Source organism: Trichechus manatus, unplaced genomic scaffold, assembly GCF_000243295.1.
Source record: "Trichechus manatus latirostris isolate Lorelei unplaced genomic scaffold, TriManLat1.0 scaffold00181, whole genome shotgun sequence".
Taxonomy (NCBI): Eukaryota; Metazoa; Chordata; class Mammalia; order Sirenia; family Trichechidae; genus Trichechus; species Trichechus manatus.
Window position 1 is genome coordinate 3,833,854 of NW_004444117.1, and position 21,652 is coordinate 3,855,505.

Here is a 21,652-nt window from a genome sequence, read left to right on the forward strand (position 1 = left end):
GAGGGGACACAGGGGCCTGGGGTGGTGTCGGGGCTCTTCCGGCGTAGGGGTGGGAGGGCAATGCCTGCCGCCGCTCCTCCCCAGCCACTGGCTAAGGCACGATCTGCACTCTTGCCGGTGAGGGCGCAGGGTCCCCAGCACGTCCTGCTGGCCCCTCTGAGGTAGGGGGTCCAGTAGGATTGGGACGTATTACCCAGACCTGAGCCCAGGTCCAGCTCTGACTCCCTGTAGAACCTTGGGTTAGCCTCTCTGGCTCCGAGCCTCAGTTTCCCTTCCTGCAGCACAGCCCCACCAGCCCACCACAGAGCTGCTGCCTCTCATCAACTCAGCACCCACTTCCACCCTCTGACCCCACACCTTTCAGCATTTTCACGGCCACGGTGTCGCAGCTGCTACCCTTGTTGATACCGAAAGCCGAGGCTTCCACCACCTTCCCGAAGGCCCCGTGGCCAAGGACTTTCCCTGTGGGGGCAGGGAGTGGGTCCCAGGTGAGCTGTATAGGGGTGAGGGTGGAGAGGGGTGGGCGGCAGGAGCGACCAGTCCGTGAGGGCCTCCTGGGAGTGGGAGGAAAGTCTGAGCCTCTCTGCCAAACAGGAAGAGCATGGGGAGCAGAAGCGGGAAAAGGGAGAGGAGAGCAGACAGGAAAGCCTTGCATCCTCTCCAGCAGGTGTGACAGGCCCACCCTGCTAGGAGCAGCAGGAAGTGACCTCGGGGGCCTGGGAATTGGGAGCCCTGGCGCAGTTCTGGGGACGCACGCCCAGATGGACAGGTCAGGCTAGGTGGGGGCCAGGCGGGCCCTCCTGGCACGAGTTCGGAGAATGAAGGGATTTTAGGCACTCCAGCCTGAGCAGCCGGAGCTGCAGCTTCTGCCGCCTCTGCCAGGAGGGGTGGGGCGGGGCGGGGCGGGGCAAGGGGCTGGCCTCACCCAGGTGCAGCCGCTCTCGGGGGAACTCCCATTGGCTGGCGTCGTAGGACAGGTATTCACATTGCTCTTCTAAGGGCACCTCACCGGGGTCCATGATGATGGACAGGTAACTGGTCTTGATGTCTGCGTGGGCCGGCTGGTGGTGGATAGGAGAACAGTTCATTGATTTGGCCATACTGCTGTGCCTGGGTAAAACTTCACCCAAGACATATTGGACCTCCTTCGGAGCTCTCAATAAGGAGGGGACAGACAGAAAACCCCAGCTGTGGCAGAGCCCAGCACGGAGGGAGAGGAAGCTGCAAGATGGACAAGGCTAAACCTCAGGGCCCAGTGAGCCAGGATGGGGACCTTATTCTTTATCTTAAGGGCTGGCCAGGGTGGGGGAAGCGGGAGTGGGGAGGGGCTCAGCAGGGGGAGGAGCGCTCACCCTCCTCATGTTACAGAAGATAAGGAGGAGGAGGACCCAGAAGAAGACAGCGATGACCCCGGTGCCGATGAGTATCACGATCTCCATGCTACCTTTATCCTCTGAGCCTGGGTGGGCAGAAAAGGGCTAGTGTGTGTGTGTTTGTTCGCGCGCGCGCGGAGAGAGTGCACACTGCGTGAAGCGCCCCTTCCGGTGGCACGGCTTGCGTGAGGTGGCCACTAGAAGGTGCCAAGCAGAGGGCGGACAGGCGCTGAGGGGCTCAGAAGCCGGACCTTCCACAGCCACGCTGGCGGAGGAGTTGACGCAGCCCTTGGCGTTGCACACGCTGCACAGATAGCGGCCCGCGTCCTCCTCGCGCACGCGTTGGATGCTCAGTTTCTGGTTCGAGTCCGCCAGGTCGATTCCTGTAGGGAGCGGGCAGACGGCGGGGTTCAAGTTCAGGTGGGTCTTGGGACTCTGGACCCCGCCCTTCACCTGGGTCCAACCCCCTACCGGACTCCTCCTCCAGCGGCCTTTCATCTTTGTACCACACGATGCTGGGCACGTGTGCCCCGGCCACCGGGCACCGCATCTCCAGGGAGTCGCTCACGTTCACCAAGAGGTCGGTCAAATTCTGCGTGAGCCGTGGGGCTTCCAGGGCTGAGGTGGGAGGTGGTGGTAGAGGGGGAGCTAAGAAGGGCTGCCGTACACCTCGAGAGGGGGCCTTCCAGGGATGGGACAGAGGGTGGGGAGGGGGGCCAAAGAGTGGTAGCGTTGCACGACGCGGAAGGAAGGCTCAGGGCTTTGGGCGTGGAAGGGAGGGACTGCCCCTCAGGCGTGGGGTGAGGAGAGTTGCGCCCCTCCACCTTGGGGTGGGGAACGCTCCTGCAAAGCCTGGCATGCTAATGGACCCCCGAAGCGCATGCAGGGCTGGGGACAAACGCAAAGCAGCGAAGGCTCGCTGGGAAGCTCGGCCCCGCCCTCCGCGGCGGGTCAGTCCGCCCACCTTGGACTGACAGGTACTTCTTGTGGCAGTGCTTGTCGTGGCTGCGCCGGTCCTGCACCTCGCACACGTAGTCGCCCTCGTGCTCGGGTGCCACGCGGGGGATACTCAAGCTGAGTGTGGCGTGTCGCGCCCCAGGCTCTGCCTCCTTCAGGCTGGCGTCCAGCGGCGTGGCGAACAGGTGCACGTTCTTGCAGTCGAGCAGCAGCGGGTTCCCGTGCGCGTCGTGCAGCGTGGACAGGTTGAGGCGGTACAAACGCAGGTGCTCATAGGTGTAGTTGTCTGCCTGGCAGCTCAGGCGCACGGCCTGGCCCTCCAGGGGCTCCTCGGATGGCTCTATTTCGATGCTGAAGCCGTCAGGGATGGCTGGGGGAGGAAAGAGGAACCGCCATGACACTGCCCAGGCTGCCCACTTACCTGCCTGGTGCTCACTCACTCTTCCCCCTTTCCCACTGGCCCTTGAACTCACTCAGTTCTAAATCAAGTTGTGTGTCTGCCTGTATCTGAGCCAGGACACCTCCTGGAGACTTCCTCACATCTTCACTATGGCCCTCTCCTCTGAGCAGGGGACCAGCTCTTGAGGTCTCCTCTTGTCTCACCTTCCTCTCTCTCTCTCCTGAGCAAACCTCAGTGGGGCTACTGCTCCACCTCTCCCAGAACCCAGGTCATCAGTGAACTCTTTGTCACCAGACTCAATGGCGACCTGTGTCCTCACCCTCTTTTGCTGCTGGTCATGCCCCATACTCTCCTCTCCTTGAAACAATCCCTCCACTAGCTTTTCTTTGATACCACACTCTCCTCATCTCCTTTTGCCCCCAGTCACTCCTGTCAGGCTCCTGTGGGCTCTTTCCCCACCCACACTGTTCTCACTGTCTCTGTCTTTGTCCCCTCTGTCCCCTCCCAGGGGCCCTCATCTATGCCCCTGGACTCATTGGCTGTCCGCTCCTGGGCTTCTTAGCTTTCCTGAGGTCACTAACCCATTTGAAAGTTTGAGGAAACCTTCTCAGGACAAAATACACATAGGAGCCACTGGGCTTCTGGGGTGGGGAGGGGGGCTGAGCTCTAAGTGGAGCTGTGGAATAGGAGGGGACCCCTGGAGGAGGACCTCCTCCCCCACCCCAGTGGACCACACTCCTAGTCCATATGCTGATGACCTCCAAATCTATCCCTGCTGCCCAGATCCAGGGGCCCACTGGGCCCTGAGTCTCTCCCCATCATGGTCACTGGAAACTTGGTGGTCCAGACCTGGGCACATCATCCTCTCCAGGCCTGCTCTCCTCCCTCCTGTACCCCCACTGGCTCCTGCCCTGGGGGCTGTCCGGTCACTCACTGGTCACGTAGAAGTAGATGAGTCGCTCATCCTGGCCCACCTTGTTGAAGACCACACACTTGTACATGGCGGACACATTGGCGTCCTGAATCACCAGCTTGCTCACCGTCTGGGCAGAGCACAGGCACAAGGATCCATTTCCTGCCCAAGTTCCCCCCACTTGGCCCTCCCACTCTGTAAGGAGGCCTGCCACGCCCACCAAAGTAGTGAGAGAAACTGACGCTCTAGTCTGGAGATGACGAAAGCTCAGAGACAAGACCAGGAATGGTGTGGCCAGAAAGAGATGAGGCCCTTGGGAAGGAGAGGAGGTGGCTCCCCAGGAAAGCTGGGGGCAGCACAATAGATAGCTGGTACTGGCTGTAGCTGGAGTCAGAGGTCTAGCTGTGACTGGTTCAGTCTGTGGCCATGTTGAGGAGGGCACAGGAGCCAGTCTGGCACTGAGGTCAGTTCAAGCTAGGGTTAGGATTCAGGCTGTGCTCACATCAGGGCCAGCCTCGCCTGGACTGGCATCAGGCTGTGGTTCAAGGTCAGCAGCCGGTCACCTTGTGGGGTCCCTGTGATGTACCCACAATAGCTATAGGACTGCCCATAGCACCTCTCCCAATGGCTAGGGGAGGGGCTGAGTCCCAGGCTTCCAGAAGGACTCTGGTCTCCTGGGAGTAGGAAGCTTGGGAGACAGGGGAGGGAGAGGACCATAGGCCCTGCCTACCATCCAAAGAGCACCCCTTTCCAGCCAGGCACTTCCTGGCCAGGCCTGGAACAGGAAGAGGCGCTGGAGGTGTGTAGGAAAACAGGAAGTGACTTTAGGAAGTGGGTGCCTTTGTTCAGCCCCCTTCCCCCGCCTGGCCTCTTCTTGGCATTGCCCCCAGGCTGGGCCAGCATCTCGGCAGCCCTCTGTGGGGACCTGACTGGCCCCCAGTTCCCCCGTCCCCTCCCAGCCCTGGGGCCTGTGAGTGGCTGGGGCCCATGCCTGCCCAGGCAGACTGGGATCTCAGCTTCCTTGTCTGGGAAGGGGCTGGAGGTCCGGCCTGCCATCGCCTTGCAAGGGGGGAGCTGAGGCCCAAAGACACTGCAGAAAGATCACCTGGCTCTCAACTGCTATCCCCAAAACTCTGCAGGCAAGTTGGAAACTAGGAAAAACAAGGTGAGGAGAGGTCCCCTCCCCACTGCCCTTCTCCTTCTCTGCCGTCCGAGACCTGCTCTGTGTGCTCACTCGGTGCACGCATGGCCATACCTTATTCTTCCCCTCCACAAACTCAATCCAGGTGTCCAGGCTCTCAATAGGGTTCGCAGCATCCTGCATGGTCACCTCCCTCCAGTCCTGGCACTGTGGCATGCCGTCCCGCTGCTGCCGTCGGCTGTGGGTGACGGGGCAAGGGCAGGTCAGTGATACAGTGCAGGGGGGGTTCATCCTGGAGTCAGGCGTCAAGCCTCTGTCATACTCAGAGTCATCTGCTCACTCTGTGATGGGGCAAGGCCTAGAGGTCCAGCGTCCTTCTGGAAGGCTGGGACCCAGTGCCTCCCCTGGCCACTGCCCTGGCCCTGGGAGAGATGCTATGGGCAGTCCTGTGGCTATTGTGGGCACATCACATGGATCGCACCCAGTGATTGGCTGGCCCTAAAGCCTGGGGCGAGTGTGTGGGACAAGAGGTTTTGTTTCTGGGACACTGACTCCCATCTCTTAACCCCCAGGGCCCTGCACCTCATGCTGCACAGGCTGCCAGACACATCCTCCCCCAGTAGTCCCAGGCACCTGCTGATGCAGGGCAGCACACCCCCTCAGGCTCTGCCATCACCCTCCACCACACCCCACATGGACCCTTGTGCTTTATTCCACTACTGTGTCCACTTCTGCTGTGCTTCTTCCTGCAATGGCCACCTGGATCTGCCTACACAATCTCCCAGGCACAGCACAAGTCACCACTCCTCCTCCAGGAAGCCCCTCCTCCTGCCTCTCCCTCCCCTCTTCCAGGAGCTACAGTTTGCCTCCAGGGCCAAGTGTTCACCCTCAGAACCTTGGGCTCCTGCTGGGATCAGGGGATCTCAGGGCCTCAAGTGAGGCTCTTGCCTGCCCCTAGTGGAGTAGAGCGGGACCCCAGGTCAGTGGTGAAGAGCATAATGGTGTAACATCAGAGAGAGGCAGATTCTTGAGGTGCCAACAGTGACCTGCAGGCCACGTGGGTGAGCAGAATCCCTTACAAGCCTTGAACATTGCCAGGCTGGCTTGGGCCCGCAGACTGAGTCTTCCCCCACTGACCATGACAGGGCTACAGTCCCTTTGCAAATGGGGCCACCCTTGCCTCCTCCCCAGGTTGCTGATGTCATCCCCTCCCCAGCCTGAGACCCTCCAGCCTGCCCCACAAGGATATGAGCCATCACTCCCCTGCTCAAAGCCCTTCTCTGGCTCCCTAGTGCCTCCAGGACAGAGTTCAGGTTCAGTGTGCTTCATGAGCTGCCAGCACTGCCTTTCCTGTCATCCCCTGCTTGTCTAAGCTGTCTCTGCCTCTGGCCTGAGTGTCCCCAGCCTCTCTGTCCTGCTGACATTCAGCTCCGTGTAGGGCGGGTGTTGCTCAGCAGTTGGGCAGCTTGTAGCCGCTTGAACTTGGGAAAAGTCACGTCCCTTCTCTGATCTGAGTCTTCCTCTATTATGGGGGTGGTTGTGAGCCCCGTACAGGGCCAGTGAATGTGGGAATGCATGGTGTACTGTGGGGCTCACAACATATCCCTGAGCTGCCTGCTCGGTAGGAGGAGACCCCCTGGTGCCCAGAGGCTCATTCTGTGGTCCTCCCCTGATGATGCAGTGATATATCTGGGGGCTTTGCGTCTTAGGGAGGATGGGTGAGGTCAGCCACATGCCCAGTGTCCAGCCTAGGCCTGCTGGGTGGGGGTTGACACAAGGAGGGTCTGAGCCATCTCAGCCTCCCCTCCAGGCAAGGTGGGGTCAGGGATCCGTTACAGTGGAATCCGTGAAGGGTTCCTTTGGAGCAGGGCTAGGCCTAGTGACGGCTGCAGGGAAGAGCTGGGAAATGGGATCACAGCTGAGGTCAGGGATGAGGATATGGGATGGGGCTGACGGGGCTGAAGCCACACTCACAGGCTGCGCCGGGCGAAGGTCTTGCAGGGCGTCCAGGGCCGCCAGTGCCACTGGACGCTGAGGGGTGGGGGTACCCCATAGGCGGTGCAGGTGAGGGCTTGGCGACTGTGGCGGGAGTAGGTGCTGGGGGAGGAGGCCTCCTTCTCATGGATATGGGGGGGCACTGGGGGCACAGGTAGACAGTCAGTCAGCCTGACCCCCACCCCACTGACCCAGCCCGTCCCTTCACAAAGTCCCAACGCTCATACCGTTCACCACCAGCTCCAGGCTGATGTTGCGCTGCAGGCCAGCAGCTGGGTTCCAGAGGGCGAGGGTGTAGGTGCCAGCACTGGCCTCTGTCACCTCCTTGATCACCAGGGTGTGCGGACTGTGGCGCCCTGACACTGCCTTCCTGTCCTTGTACCTATCGGGAAGGGCATTCAGGGCCCATGTGGACATGCCCCGACCCCATCCTGGCACTCCCTCCCTGTTCCATCCCATCCCCCACAACCAGAGGCAGGAAGATAAGGCCAGGTTCCGGGTCCTGATGGGCCAGGTCAGAGCAAGGGGGCCCCCCGGGACCCAGCCTGGCAGCTGCTGAGAGGCTGGCAGGAGGGCAGGGTGGGTGCACAGACCCTGGTCTGGAAGCCGATGGCCTAAGGGCCATGGAGATGGTCTCCCAGGCGAGGCCTGCCAGCCTCACAACTGATCTCCCCTCATCCCCACCATTAGGTGGCTGGCTCAGGGATGTCCCTGGAGGTCTGCAGCACTTCCCTCCTCCCAAAGCCTCCGAGCCTTTCTTCAAGCAGTGAGGAGACAACGTTACTGCTTGGGGCAGCCGCCTTCTCTCTGCTGTGGGCAGCCTTCTGCAGCCAGGCCCACGAGGCCCAGCTCAGAGGGTCCTGCCATCCCAGGTGAGCTTTAGCCTTGGGACCAACCACAGGGCCCTCCATGGGCTCTGTCCTCTGTTTCCCGGGAGTCTGACAGTATGTGCTGAGAGAAGGTGAAGTCTCCTTGGAGCAAAGTCCGGGACTGTTACCCCTGCTAGGAACCCCCTCTCTGCTCTCTTGCCACAGGCTTCCTTGCTGTCCTCTTGGGGCCTTTGCACTTACTGCACCCCTTGCTTGGACTGCTCTTCCTTCTAGATATCTCCATGGCTCCCTCCTTCTTCATTCAGTCTGCTCAAATACCTGCTCCTCAGAGAGGCCTCCTCCCATGATCCTCCTATAGGAAGCAGCACTCCCAGCCCTGTCTCCTCCCTGTGTCTGTTGACTGTCTGACTCTCCGCTGAGCTGTGAGCCCCGTGAGGACAGGGAGCACCTTCATGCCGCCATGATTTCACACGTAGAACCACGCCTGATGGGGTAGACACCCAAGCAGTGTCTGTTACACATGTGGATCCGTGCAGGCCCCACTGCCCAGGGTGGCTCTTGCCCGATGTGGAGCTGGACTTCCTCCAGGCAGCTGCACTGTGTCCTTAGTTCTGGACGCTGTCTGGGAATAGTCTTCCCCCTAGGCAGTGCCTTCCCCACGGGTGCTGTGGGTGCTTAGCCAGAGAGGAGGGCTGTGGTGTGGCCTGGGGGGAGGAAGCTGGGGAAACACTAGGACTCAAGCATCTCTTGGGCAGGGACCAACAGGGATGGGGATGCAGGGGCTCCTAGTTCTTACCACAGCTGGGCCCAGAGAGGGATGGGGCCTGCCCAGGGTCACAGAGCAAGGCAGGGAGAGGCCAGGATCAGAATGAGGCTTGCCTTCCTTTCCCAAACTTTGGACTGCTGGGCCATCTGGCAGCCTCAGTGTCCTTCTTGCAAGAGGCTGTGAGGGTAAACTGTGATGTAGAGTGTAGCGTGCAGGGCAGTGCTGGGCACACAGTAGGTGCTGCTGGAGCTGAGTGCCAGCCTGTTTGTCTGTCCATTAGACCTTTCATCCGTTTCTTTACTCGCTTTTTTTTCACACAAACACCACAGGATGCCTCAGAAGGTCAGGCACCTGGGGAGCTGGGGTGGATGTCTGAGGTGGATAGTGGGGCTGGCTGAGCCTTCCTTGCAAGATGCATTGGCCACGTGAGAAGAGAAAGGCCAGATGTTGGGTGAATGTTCAAGTGGAAAAGGTGAGGGAGGGTCGGGCCTGTGCCAGGCCCCAGATGCAGCAGAGCCAGCAGTCAGTCCTGCTGGCCTTGTAGGGCAGGGGACAGGGCCCCAATGTCTCCAGAACACCTGTGAGCTCACACTGTGGGCAGGACAAAGGAGGCATGGCCCCTAGCTGCTAAGGAGGCTGCAGAGGCAGATCCTGCCTTCTGCCTGTTGTCAGGGCCCTTCAGGGTCTCTCCTCAAGAGGCCTACTTTTGGAGCAGTTGTCCGCACCCCCCCACCCCCAACGGATCCCAAAGCATGTGGCTAGCTTCCAGCCTTGGGGCCAGTGTGGTAGGATCCTGGCTGAAGATATCTGGGGCCTCCCTTGTCCAGCTCCAGCCTTTCAGAAAAGGTCACCCTGCCTGGAGGGAGGTGCCCCCAGGTTCAAGCTGGCAAGGCTCCTCTGGCTAAACCAGAAAGGACAAAGTGGAGGCCTGTTCCAGGAGGCTCAGGGCTCAGGTAGGAATGCCCTTACCCTTTCTCAGTCTCAGTTGCCTCACCTGTACAATGGGGGCTCAGGCTAGAGTGAGGCCTACCATGGTTGGACCATGCTGGCCCACTCAGCACACCCTGCAGGGGGAGCATTCCTTTCTGCATGCCACAGACCAAGAGCCTGAGCTCCGGCAGCCCGCAGGCCTCTCTGCAAGCTCCTTACTCACTGCAGCACAGCTCCGGCCTCCACAACAATTTAGCATCTTAGAATTTCTGGATAGGAGGGCCCTGGGGGTGGTGACCTGGCTGGTAGGAGGCCCAGGAGCCCTAAGGCTGTGGCTGCGAGGAGGGCCTGAGTTGACTCAGTATCGGTCTGGCCGGGAGGGCCCTTAGAGACGCTAAGCGGATGCAGGAAGCGGTCAGATAAAGCCCCACGCTTTGCCCACTACATCCACACCTAACAGAAAGCCAGGATTTACAACTTTCAACAGCTTGGCAGCAAACCAAGTCGACCTTCACTCCACCTGCCATTTTCACTGCTTATGAGTGGAGGGAAGGGGCCATCCCTGTGTGAATGACCTGTAGGAGTCTCCCTACAGTGGATCCCGACCCCAGGTCTCAGCACCCAGGTCCTGATGAGGTCCCTTCCAGCCCCTGGTCTGTTCCTATGCAGGACCTGCGGGTAGTGAGGGCAGGGAATGGCTGGGGCCCCAGGGAGCCCAAGCCATTACCATTGGAACTCGGGTGGGGGGTATGCCGACAGCTTCACAGGCAGCTTCACCAGCTCATCTCCTGCCGTGGCCTCCAGGACGGGACCCTTGAGCCACTCAACGCTGATGAAGGGCTTTTCTGCCACGTGGGAGGATCCAGTGTAAAGCCGGGGCCAGCCTCTCTGACCCACCACTGCCCAGGATCTACAGTGACAGCCCCTGCACCCCTAGCTGCTGACCCCTGCACCTGCAGATGGGGGCTTACCCTGTGCTGGGATATGGGAGCTGGGCAGACCCTCACTCATGCTCTCCCTCCCCTCTGGCTGGACTCCCCACTTCCTGGGTACACCATGACCTCTGACTATGGGGCCACACTGCACTGACTCTTATGACCCAGGCTTGGTGACGCCTGACCAAACCCAGGCTGTACCATGCACAATGACCTCGGTGCTCTCCCGGAATCGCTGGTCACCGTTGTTGGCCTCGCACACATAGGGGCCCAGGTCGTGCTGGCTGACGTTGTGGATGGTGAGGATGCTGGAAAGCTCTGTGTGGGTCTGCTGCGAGCGCCGCTCTGGCACCCACTTACCCCGCTCTTCCTGCCCGCACCAGGGGAGCCAGGGTCAGAAGAGAAGCTCTGGCAGAACTGATGTGCCAAAGGCACACTCCCCAGTCTTGGACCCAGACCCAGAGTTCTCCCTGGGGCAGGAAAATTCCCCACTGAACCAGAGCTCCTGGAGTAGGACTGGGTCTATGCCTTCTCTAGACAGAGCCCCAGTGTATACTGGACATGGGGTGGGCCAGGACAGTGTCCAGGGGACTCATCAGGATGTGCTGGGCATGGGGTGGGCATGGGCAGGAGGAAGAAGCCCTGGCAGCACTGGGACCTCACCTGTTTCCCAGGATAGTCCCAGTCGAAGGTGACACCTGCATTGAACTCAGCCCACACTGTGCAGTTCAGGACCAGCTTCTCCCCAACCAGCAGCTCCAGTGACTTCTTGGGGAACAGCTGGATGTCATAGAGCTCATTGCCTGGTGACACACGCACAGTGACTCACACACCCCACATGGAACACACACAAGGACGTGGACAGCACACGAGGCACCCACTGAGATGGGTCGTGGCACTAACAGCCCCATTCCTGGGAACTGACTCGGGGGAGTCGTCCCTGGTCCTCCTCTGCAGCCCTCCTCCCAAGGCAGAGCGAGTGGTCACTGGGCTGAGGGGCCCAGCCCCAGCCCAGTGGGCCCCTACCTGTGATGTGCACGAGGAAGGGACTGGACCGGAATTCCTGGCCACCCAGGGTGGTCTCACACTGCAGGTACAAGGTCTCCCGCAGCAGTGGCACCGGCACCCGCATGCCCCGGCGGTCATCCCACACCACCTCCTGCCTGTCTGGCCGCAGCACTGTGTTTTGCTGGAGAGACATGGCGGCCATCAGGGCCTAGCTGCCCCCTTCCTCCCAGCCAGACCAGAAGCTGCCATTCCCAGGGACTGGACAGGCAGGCTGGATCCCGTGGTTGGGGTGGAGGCTGTACCAAGCACAGTGTGACGTTGAGGCCCGGGATGGACACCAGGCAGGGCACCCACATGAAGTCCTTCCTTTTGACCAGGAGCGTGTGCGGCTGGTTGATGAAAGGCTGCTCAAAGTCTGTGGAGAGGGAGCAGGAGTTGGGGGAGGGGAAGGTGGGCTCAGAGACTCTCTGAGGCGGGGGGCAGCAGTGGCAGCCCCACAGGGCTGGTCAGCCTATGACCTCCTGAAGGCCCCTGCCACCGCCCACCTGGCCTGGTGACCCTCTGTGAGGGAGCACTGGTCTCACCTCTCACAAATACATAGACGCTGGCTGCAGTGGTGCCCTCGATGCGGGCCTTGATGTACTTGTAATAGCAGCGGTAGTTGCCCGTGTCGTTGGCACGGGCCTCACGCAGCAGCAGCTCCTTGCAGTAGGGCCTGGTGTCGGTGCCCTCACAGTCTTGCACAACCCCCGTGTCCTCACTGTCCTTCTCCCCCTTGGCTGGTGCCTCCTGAGCTCCTGGCCAGGTCCACTCGAGAGGGTGCTGCCCCCTGGTGGAGGATGGGGGAGTTCGAGGGAGGCCCAGCAGCAGCCCAGAGAGAGATCCCAAGGAAATCCCCTCAATGGCCAAGCCTTGCCCGTAGCTTGCCTACCCCAAGGACAGGTGTGTTCATAGGACAGCCCAGGCGCAGGCCTACACTGTGGACCCAGCCCTGAGCCCTTTGGGGCCTCTGTCTGGCTCCAGGAGCTGCATGTGAGGAGTCTGGCCTCAGATTACAGCTGGGGCTCCAGAGAGGGTAACATCTCTGGGGCTTGGGGCCCATGTGTGTGGCTTGGGGTGGGCGTGAGTGTCCCAAGGGCCCATGCAGGGCAGCCTGGGGATGACCCGGAGTAAGAGTAGGTCATCTGGAATCAGTCTGGGTGAACCGGAGTCAGTGCACATGACCTGGGGACTAGTGAGAGGTCACCTGGGGTCAGTGGGGAGTGTCCTGGGTGGGTGGGGTGTATGTGGAGTAGGTGTGGGGTGAGGTGGGGTGGGTGCAGGTTCCTGTGGGTGCAGGTGCCTGTAGCTGCAGGGCAGGGGATGTCTATCCCTCTAGCACGCTGCACACACCCAAGCTTCCTGGAAGCCCCACTCAGCCCAAGGCCTCCCTGCCCGAGGGAAAGAGTGCCTTCTGGGTCCTCAGCCACCATCTCCTGCCTCAGCCTTCTTCAGCCTCCTTGGCCTGCTAGCTAGGAGGGACCCAGGTCCCTGCTTCCCTGGGCTGCCGGCCAGGTACCTGCAGGTGATGGACAGGCTGTCACTGGCGTTGATGACGTGGGCCTCCTCTGTGATATTCAGGCTCGGGGGGGTCATGGAGTAGCCGCTCACCAGACCTGGGGAGGAAGACAGGGTTACTGCCACTGGGTCAGAAGGTCACAGGATGGACACTGACCAGGCGGCTGGCTCTGAGCCCTTCTCTGCCCAAGGAAGCAGACCCAGCAGCCTGGGCTTGCCAGTATACTCTGAGCATCACAACCTGCAAGGCCTCAAGACAACCCATAACCTCCACACAGCCTGACCCCTGACCCCTGCCCCCACTGCCAACTATCCCTGCCAGAGCCCCGACCCCTCCTTCAGATGGAGCCCAGCCCAAGTGAGTCTGACTGAAGCTTGGATTCAGCTGTGACCTCTGCCCCCAAATGACTGCACCCGGCCCCACACTGAGCTGCTGGCATGAAGGAGGCAGTGGGAGGCCTCAGACCTCATTGCTATATTGGGGGGAGGCCTGGCGTGTCACCTTGACACTGTGACCCCACATTGCTGCTGGAAGCCTCTCCTCCAGATCCACACCCACTGCTTGTGAGAGGCCTCCGACGTCCCCAGCTTGGCTGCCCGTGACCCTACCTCTCCCCGGTAAAGTGTCCTCTGACTCCACGAACCTCTCTACATCTCATGCAGACCCCACTTGCTGCCCCAGTCTCCTGTCTCCCTGCCTCCAGCCTCTCTCATTCTTCCACAGGGCTGGCCCTCAAACACACAAACTTGCCTCTCCTCCTTGAAAACCCTCCCAAATGCTCCTGCTGCCTGCAGGGAAGAGTGGGGCTGGGCCCCTCTGTCCACCAGGACCCAGGCCCTGCTGCTAAGGCAGCTACCCTCCCCTCCTCCTCTAAGTGGGAAGGTGTGTGTGTCTGTCTGTGTCTGTGGGTATGGGTCTGTGTGTCTGTGGGACTACATTTGTGAATCTGTGGGACTGTGTGAATCAGTGCAAGCGGCCAGCCATGTGTACCTGCGTGTGTGTCTACGTCTGAGTGTGCAGCCTGTGTACGTGCACGTTTGCGTGTCTCTGACATGTTAGTTGTGCACATGTGCTTGTGGGTGTATGTGAGGCTGTGTGTGTGGCAGGGGATCCCAGTGGGGGTAGGAGCAGGCTCTGGGGGAGGTCTGGCCTGGAATCTGGCAGATGCATCCTGCCAGGACCATCCTGAGACAACAGGAAGGGAGGACTGTGTGGCCGGACGCCCAGGGCTGCGTCCTGTCCCTCCCCCCAAGTCCCTGTCCTCCTGGGGGAGTGCAGCCTGCTCTCCTACCCCCAACCCCTCCAGTCTTGCAGCCCAGCAGTGTTCTGGCTAGCAGAGGTCTGGCGCCCCTGTCCTCCCTAGTCCAGCTCGCCTAGGGCCTGGCTCCCGCCCTGGCAGCCAACTGGGGTGGGGCGGAACCTGGGGGACCCCACCACAGTTGGTTCTACACCTCCCTGACCCAAGCCACTCTACGAAGAGACAACAGGGCGGGACGCTCCACATACCAAGATCTCATTTCAACACCAAGCCGACACCACAGCCAGTGCCCGGGTCAGCCTCTCCTTCTGCCCCTCCCTCCTGGCCCAACCCTTCGAGGCTTCACACCAGCGTGCGTCAGAGCTGGAAGGCCCATACAGAGCCTCTAGTCACACTGAACTGACAGGGAGACTGAGGCCCCCTCAGAAGGCAGCCCCTTACCTGGCCACTGCTGGGACTTCAGTCTGCAAAGCCCTTCCTTAGCCGGGGCCCAGAGGAGCCCTAATGGCACGGTGGTTAAGTGCTCGGCTGCTAACCAAAAGATTGGTAGTTCGAACCTACTAGCTGAGCTGCTGGAGAAAGATGTGGCAGTCTGCTTCTGTAAAGATTACAGCCTTGGAAGCCCTATGGGGCAGTTCTACTCTGTCCTATACGGTCACTATGAGTTGGAATCAACTCGACAGCAACAGTTTTGGTTTTTCTTGTTTTAGCCCGAGCCCAGTAAGCCCCCTCCCTTGCATTCCAGCCAGCATCTTGCCCTTGGGGCCCACCCTGCCCTGGTGCCATAAAGGGAGAAGGTGGCTCCAGACTCTGTCCCCAGGGCCTCTCCATTTGGGCTCTTATGTCAGGTCTAGCCTCCTCTTCCTCTCCCCAACCCCCAACCCCTGTGTCTCCCCAGGCCCTCCACATGCACATTAGCAATCCCTAGGGCTGCTCGGGAGAGAGATGGGTGCCAGAGACCAGAGGACCCCGGCAGAGAGAAGCCTCCACTCTAGGGGTGGTGAGGGGGTAGGAATGGAACCACAGAGGGCACATTTGAGCTGGGCTTTGAAGGATTTTCCAGGCAGTGAAAAGCAAATAAGGCCATTCCAGGCCAACAGCAGGCAAATATGTGGGCAACGAGTGGATGGTGGGCTTGGGGACAATGATGGGCTTGGCTTTGGACCTGTGGAGGATGAAATGACTGTGCCTTCCTGATGGAGGTGTCGGCAGCTGGCCAAAGGTCTGCAGAGAGGTCAGGCCTGACTCCAGCACACGGTCAGACCTGAAGTTGGGACGGTGCAGAAGAGGAGAGGGGAAGGGGCAGCTCCACCCTGGCTCCAGGCCGCTGGAAACTGAGCAGTGGTTATGCAACCAGTGGGGGTCATGCCACTGTGAGAAGGAAAAGCCTCATGGAGAGGTCTGAGGCACTGGGGGGTCCCCAAGGAGGCTGTGGCACCCCCCCCCCTTCTCTGGCTGCACAGTCTCCCAAGGCACACACCTGGCAATGGCCAGCTCAGCCTCCTTTGATGGCTCCCCTTTGCTTCCAAGATAAAGTTCAAGTTTGTTAGCAGGACATGCCAGCCCTCGCCTTTCTCTCAAGCTTCATCTCCTGACACACCTCCAAAGGCACGGGACTGCTTACCATTGTCCCAAGTGCCTATTTTTTTCATATCTTGAAGTCTTTGTCTTTGCTTGTCTTTGGCCCACTGACCTTCCCTTCTAAGGTCTAGCTCATGCACCCCTGCCCTTTGGAGAAGCTATCAATTCTCAGGCAGTGCCAGCCCCATCTGCCTCTGGGCTCCTACTGTTAGAACACTTGTCAGGCTGAGTTGTGCATTTCTGCTCAATCTGAATAGGGGCTGTATTTTATTCATCTTCTTAAGCCTAGTACAGAGGCTGTGAGCACCCACGAGTCAGGGGATGGATACAAGAAAGGTTACATGGATGATGGATAGATAAAGGATAGATGAATGATGGATAATCAGGTGAACGGATGGATGGATGGAAGGAAGGGTGGATGGATGGATGGATGAGTGGATAGATGAAAGGATGGATGGGTGGAAGCATGAAAGGGTGGACGGATGGAAACATAAGAAGGTGGATGGATGAATGGATAGACGGATGGGGGAATGGACCTTGAGGGAGCTTCCTCCCTGGAGGCCACCATACCACCAAAGAAAGCATTCGGATCACTGTACTAAAATGGAGGAACCATCCATCCTGCTTCCCAACCCTTTTATCCTTCTGTGCAAGCCTCTCCTTGTTGCCACATGCCTCGACTTACCCCGATGCCCCCTCTGCCTTCACTGACCTTCCACTGGGACCTCAGTGATCAGTAAACTTTCCTGTACACCTCACTATCCTCTCTGAATGTTCCCTCTACTTCCTGTCTCAACTGAAACCTGGCTTTCTCTGAGGGCATACTACTCACACCGCACAGGCCTAAGGCCAGGAGGAGAGGTTGGTGGCCACTTCCCCTCCCTAACCAAACCCCTTTGAGGCTCCTGCTGTGACTGTACCACCCTCTCCCTCTAAAGCTGTCAGTGCTCTCCTGCTCACTTCCCCTCATTCTCTGCTTACTGGAGCTACTGGCTCACCACTGCCTCTCCACTCCAGCTTATGCCATTCTCCAATGACCTCAACATCCACATGATGACTCACCAGCACCCTGACTTTTAAGATCCTTGCCTGCATCATCCCCATGATTTTCCCTCCTCTCCCCCTCACCACTCACTTCTGTGGGCACACCCTGGCCTGGTCATCACTGGAAATGGTGACTTCACTGAATTCCTGACTTCACACAGTTCTCTCATCCACCTCCTCCTCTCCTTGCTCAGGTGTTCTTGTTCCGCCACTGCTAGGTTCTTCAACTTTACTCAAAATTCCAGTCCAGGGACTCCACTGCTCTCTCACCACCCATCAAGCCCTCCTGTGCCACCTATTTCCTAGTTCAGCATGGGCTCCATGGCCCATCATTGCAAGTGTTTCTTGGTCTCCTCACCCTCCACTTCTACCCTCCACACGACTATGTCCCCTGAGCAGCTGAGAACTGCAGAAGAAAGTCCTAGCCCCACGCTGGCTGCTTCCCTTGATTTTCATGTTCGCAGACCTTTGTGGATACTCAGTCCTGGCTGGCAGTTCTGGATGTTTCCTCCCCCTTCACTCTCAAAGTAAAGCCATCAAATGGAGACACCCTCATCTTTCCACATCCAGACCCTACAGCCACCAGCCAGGGTCCCCGGAAACCCTGCACCTCTGACATTCCTGCTCCCAAGGGCGGGCCCTCCACAGTGCCTGGGAAACCATCTCCCCGGACCTGATTCCCGCAGATAATTCCATTCTCTGGATCACCAGTCTTCCGCTCTATGGAATCATCTCCCATCTTAAAAACAAAACAAAACAATTCCTGCCCTATTTCCTATTCCCCTTCATAGCAAATGTTCTCAGAGCAGCTGCTTCTGCTCACTGACCCCTCCTCTCATGTTCGTTCATCCACCCACTGGGGGGCAGTCCCCCCACCCTTCACGGGGCTGTCAGTGACCTCCATGCTGCTGATCCAGCGGTACTGTCTGCCCTCCTCCCCCTCAGCCTCTTCAGGGCAGAGAGCAGAACCCCTCCTGCTGGCTTCTGTGACCTCACTCTCTCCTGGTCTTCCTCCACCCCTGTGCCCAACATAAGATGCTGCTGTTCCTCAGCTCCCTACTCTCTATGACCCTCCCTCCCAAGTGTTCAGACACCTCCAAGATGTCTATCTCTAGCCCAGACCATTTCTCTCAACTCCAGCTTTAAGTATCCAACTGCCCACTTGACTTGAACACCCCAGAGACACCTCGCTTTACAGACTTCCAGTGCTAAACCCTAGACTCACACCCTGTCTACTTCTGCAGAACAACTCCTTCCCCAATATTTCCTGTCTCCTCAAATGAGAATCAGGAGTTTCTGTGGACACTGCCTTGCCCTCCCCAGCACATTCAGGCTACCACGAAACCCAGTCAGGCCTGGACATTTCTCAGAGCCAGTCCCTTCTCTCCTGTCACGGGCCCAACAACCGCACTTGCCCCAAAGTAGTCTCTTGGGTCTACTCTTGCCAACCTCCAGTCCTTCTCCACACAGTTGTTAGAATGATGCTTTAAAAACACAAATGCGGCCATATCACTTTTGTGCCTAAATCCTGTCAGTGACTTCCCGTTGCTCTTCCAGGAAAACCAAACTCCTGACTATGGCCTGGCTCTTGCCCACCCTTCCACACCCTCTCTGCCTCCAGCCGCTGTGCAGACGGTTCTGCAAACATGCCGTGCTTCTTCCTACCACAGGGCCTTTGCACACATCTTTTTTCCTGATATGCTTCCTCTCGTATGCTGTACATGGCTGGCTTCTTCTCACCTTCATGACTCAGCTTAGACATGACCTCCTCACCTCCTTAGTGAACTTAAATCCCCCCTTTAGGCTCCATCTCATCCTCCTGGTTGTTTACTTCCTCTCACTTATCACAGTGTGTAATTATCTTATTTACTTATTGGTTTAATTTATGTCTTTCCATTTCCTCCACTAGGCAGAAAGTTTCAGTGGGACAGGGACCATAACAGTTCTCTTCTCTACTCCCATTCCATGCCTAGCACAACACCTGGAACAAAGTAACTGCTCAATAAATACCTATTCAATAAATAAACATATGAATGGATGGATGGAAGGATGGGTGGTTGGAAGGAAGGTTGGATGGATGGACAAATGGGCAGACAGATGGATCAAAGTATAGATGGGTAGATGGGCAGATGGAAGGAAGGATGAATGGATGGATGGACAGATGGAAGAATGGATGGACAAAAGGAAGAATGTATGTATGGATGTATATATGTATGGGTGGATGGATAAATGGATGGATAGATGGATGGACAGATGGACAAAGGGATGGATGGATGGATGAATGGCTAAACAGACCTCTGAGTTCTTCCTTGGCATTGGAACTGTGTCAAACCCTATTGATCCTTTGGAAAAGGTGCTTCCAGTTTTAAAGGACTGACTCCGTAGTGACTGTGCACTCCGGGCTGCATGTCCAGAGACTCCATGGGAGCCCCAGCCCCCACCTGCAGCCCTGAAGAAGGCGCATCCTTTCCTGCCTCACTGTTGTCTGTCTCTGCCTGTCCTTCCCTTCCCGCATCAGGAAGCTGTCATCCTGGCCTCTGCCGCACTCCCCCTGCCTTCCTGTTCCTGGCCCAGGAACTGGCTTCTTCCTTCCCTCACTGGCCTCGGCCCTGGCCCCCGGGCCTGCAGCAGAGTGGTGGGGCAGGCGCCGGGCCGGCCGAGGTCAGCAAGGCCAGAGTGCACACCTCCTCTCCTCGATGCTGTCAGCAGACCTGGGATACCCTCTGGCCTTGGAGAGCAGGGACCCTGATGTCCGCTGCAGGCGCTGACTGTGGGAGCAGCATGCAGGGATCCTGCAGCCTCCCTGGGGGCAGCGCTGGCCTCCCTTGGGGAGGGCGGTCCCAAGAGGGAGTCCTGGAGGCCAGGCACTGACCAGGAGTAGTTCCTCACAGCAGCCTGGGAGGGAGGAATTATGGCCCAGTCAACAGATGAGGAAACTGAGGCTCCAGGCTTCACAGCAGCCAGTGGCAGAGCAGCTGTGCCAGGGCCCAGGTCTGTCTGAGCCCAGGGCTGTCCCCTGCTGGAGGCCTTTTGAAGTCTCAGAACTTCCTCTCCCTTCACACAGGAACCACACAGGTAGGCAGTCTGGCCATCTTGGTCCCTTAACCCACAGCTGCCCCCACCACACCCTACTTCTGGGCCCTGGTCCCCCAGTTCCATGACCTTGTTTGCTGCAGGCAATCAGTAACCAGCTGCCACTGAGTCGACTCTGACTCGTGGTGACCCCGTGTGTGTCAGAGTAGAACTGTGCTCTGCAGGGTTTTCAATGGCTGGTTTTCAGAAGTAGATCGCCAGGCCTTCCTTCTGAGGTGCTTCTGGGTGGACTTGAACCACCAACCTTACAGTTAGCAGCTGAGCGTGTTAACCCTTTGCATCACCCAAGGACTCCTGGCTGTGGGCAAAACCCTATAAGTTACCAACAATATTTTTCAAAAGGAACGTTCCTGAGAAACTGAAGGAAAACCCAACCAAACCCAAGAAGAACTACTAAGAGAGAGTCCCATAGCTGTCCTAGTGTGGCCCTGGGGCACTTGGGGCCGTGGTTAAGAGCTTGGCTGCTAACAAAAAAGTTGGCAGTTCGAATCCACCAGCCGCTCCTGGGAAACCCTATGGGGCAGTTCTACTCCGTCCTATAGGGTCACTATGCGTTGGAAACGACTTGATGGCAATGGGTTTGGATTGTTTTTTTGGCCCCCTCCCTCAGCCCCAAACCTGCTTGTCCTGTGTCTCCGACTCTGTGCTCACCTGGACAGAATCTGGGGACACAGACACCAGTGTGACAGGGTCCTGGTCCTCCCTGAGTGCTGAGCCTGGACCTTCTCTACAGTGCATAAGGATGGGGGTTGGCCTGAGGTGGTTTCTGGGGGGCTGCCTCTAGACCAATCAGTGAGTCAACAGGGCATGACCAGTCACAGGTGGGGGTGCAGAAGGGACAAGAGGTTGGCATGAAAGAACGAGAGGTAAGGCCTACAGCAGCTCCAAGCCAGACACTGGTGTGTCCTGCTGCTCCCCTACCCTCATTCCCACATCTCTCTTCTTTCCCACCACCGCCCTGGGTGCTAGCCTCCCCGACTCCCTGCTCCCAGCAGCCTCCTTTCTGGCCTCCAGGTGTGCCGTCCAATCCCAGAGGGGTGCCATGGCCTGATGTCACCTTTACTGGATCCTTGTGGCCATCTAGAGCTAGGCACACCCTGGGCCTGGCCTCCACGGTGATGCCTGTGCCCACAGGCCCTGCCCCTTGGCCAGCTTCCTTCCAATGCTCCTGGCACATCGTTAGCACACCTGCCACACCCAGTGTCCACCTGCTGAGCACAGCAGGCCCTCGTCCACCCTGCCTGTGCTTGGATTGTTTCCTCTGTCCTCCCTCACTCTTCCAAGCCTGGACAACTGCTGCTTGGGCTCCAAGGCCTGGGAAGGTTGCCCTGACCCTGGAGGCAAAGAGGACTGCCTCTCCCCAGCCCCGACCCATAGCACAGGGATAGTTGGTGCCATCAGGTGGCTACGGGGTTGAAATGTCATCAACACAGGGCTGACGGCAGGGTCGTCTGCACTCCAAAAAGCCCCTCCACACTCTGGCAGAGCACAGCCCTGTTGTGCCACCCTGGCCCTGACTCCTCTGCCCTCTCCCAGGGGCAGTCTGCCAGTCTCCCCTTGGCAGCTGTGCCCAGAGGACAGAGGCAGCCAGGGGCCAGGCACACGGCTGCAGACTGGACCTGGGTTGTGGGGGAAACCTGGGGGTCAGCTGGCCAGGCTGGAGGATAGGTTGGGCTCGAGGTCTCCCATCCATTGGTCCTGGGGCTAAGCTGAATCGGGGAGATCCACACCCTTCACTGTTGGGGCCATGCCTGTCCATTGAGCTGGGGAGGAGGCAGCGTTCTGTCCTGGAGTCCTTCCACTGGCCACATCCTGCAGAGCAGCTTCTGTGTCTCAAGAGGTCATGGGAAGAGGTGCGGTAAGCATCTGC

General features: G+C 58.8%; 1 protein-coding gene across 1 annotated transcript in view; it reads right to left on the bottom strand.

Annotated features, from left to right (window-relative positions):
- The window catches only part of FLT4 (fms related receptor tyrosine kinase 4), a 38,104-nt gene extending 17,145 nt beyond the window's left edge, over positions 1 to 20,959 (bottom strand). Inside the window, exons 1-20 of the mRNA XM_012558698.2 lie at positions 20,704 to 20,959; positions 20,434 to 20,444; positions 19,410 to 19,584; positions 12,807 to 12,903; positions 11,833 to 12,077; positions 11,551 to 11,663; positions 11,267 to 11,429; positions 10,904 to 11,043; positions 10,442 to 10,610; positions 10,033 to 10,150; positions 7,007 to 7,161; positions 6,759 to 6,921; positions 4,899 to 5,022; positions 3,665 to 3,773; positions 2,338 to 2,700; positions 1,845 to 1,991; positions 1,625 to 1,756; positions 1,353 to 1,459; positions 926 to 1,061; positions 358 to 462 (exon numbers count right to left, since the gene is read on the bottom strand). Coding sequence (XP_012414152.2) covers positions 358 to 462; positions 926 to 1,061; positions 1,353 to 1,459; positions 1,625 to 1,756; positions 1,845 to 1,991; positions 2,338 to 2,700; positions 3,665 to 3,773; positions 4,899 to 5,022; positions 6,759 to 6,921; positions 7,007 to 7,161; positions 10,033 to 10,150; positions 10,442 to 10,610; positions 10,904 to 11,043; positions 11,267 to 11,429; positions 11,551 to 11,663; positions 11,833 to 12,077; positions 12,807 to 12,903; positions 19,410 to 19,584; positions 20,434 to 20,444; positions 20,704 to 20,959 — 3,028 coding nt within the window. The remainder of the gene's footprint in view (positions 1 to 357; positions 463 to 925; positions 1,062 to 1,352; positions 1,460 to 1,624; positions 1,757 to 1,844; positions 1,992 to 2,337; positions 2,701 to 3,664; positions 3,774 to 4,898; positions 5,023 to 6,758; positions 6,922 to 7,006; positions 7,162 to 10,032; positions 10,151 to 10,441; positions 10,611 to 10,903; positions 11,044 to 11,266; positions 11,430 to 11,550; positions 11,664 to 11,832; positions 12,078 to 12,806; positions 12,904 to 19,409; positions 19,585 to 20,433; positions 20,445 to 20,703) is intronic.
- Between the last annotated feature and the right edge of the window lie 693 nt (positions 20,960 to 21,652).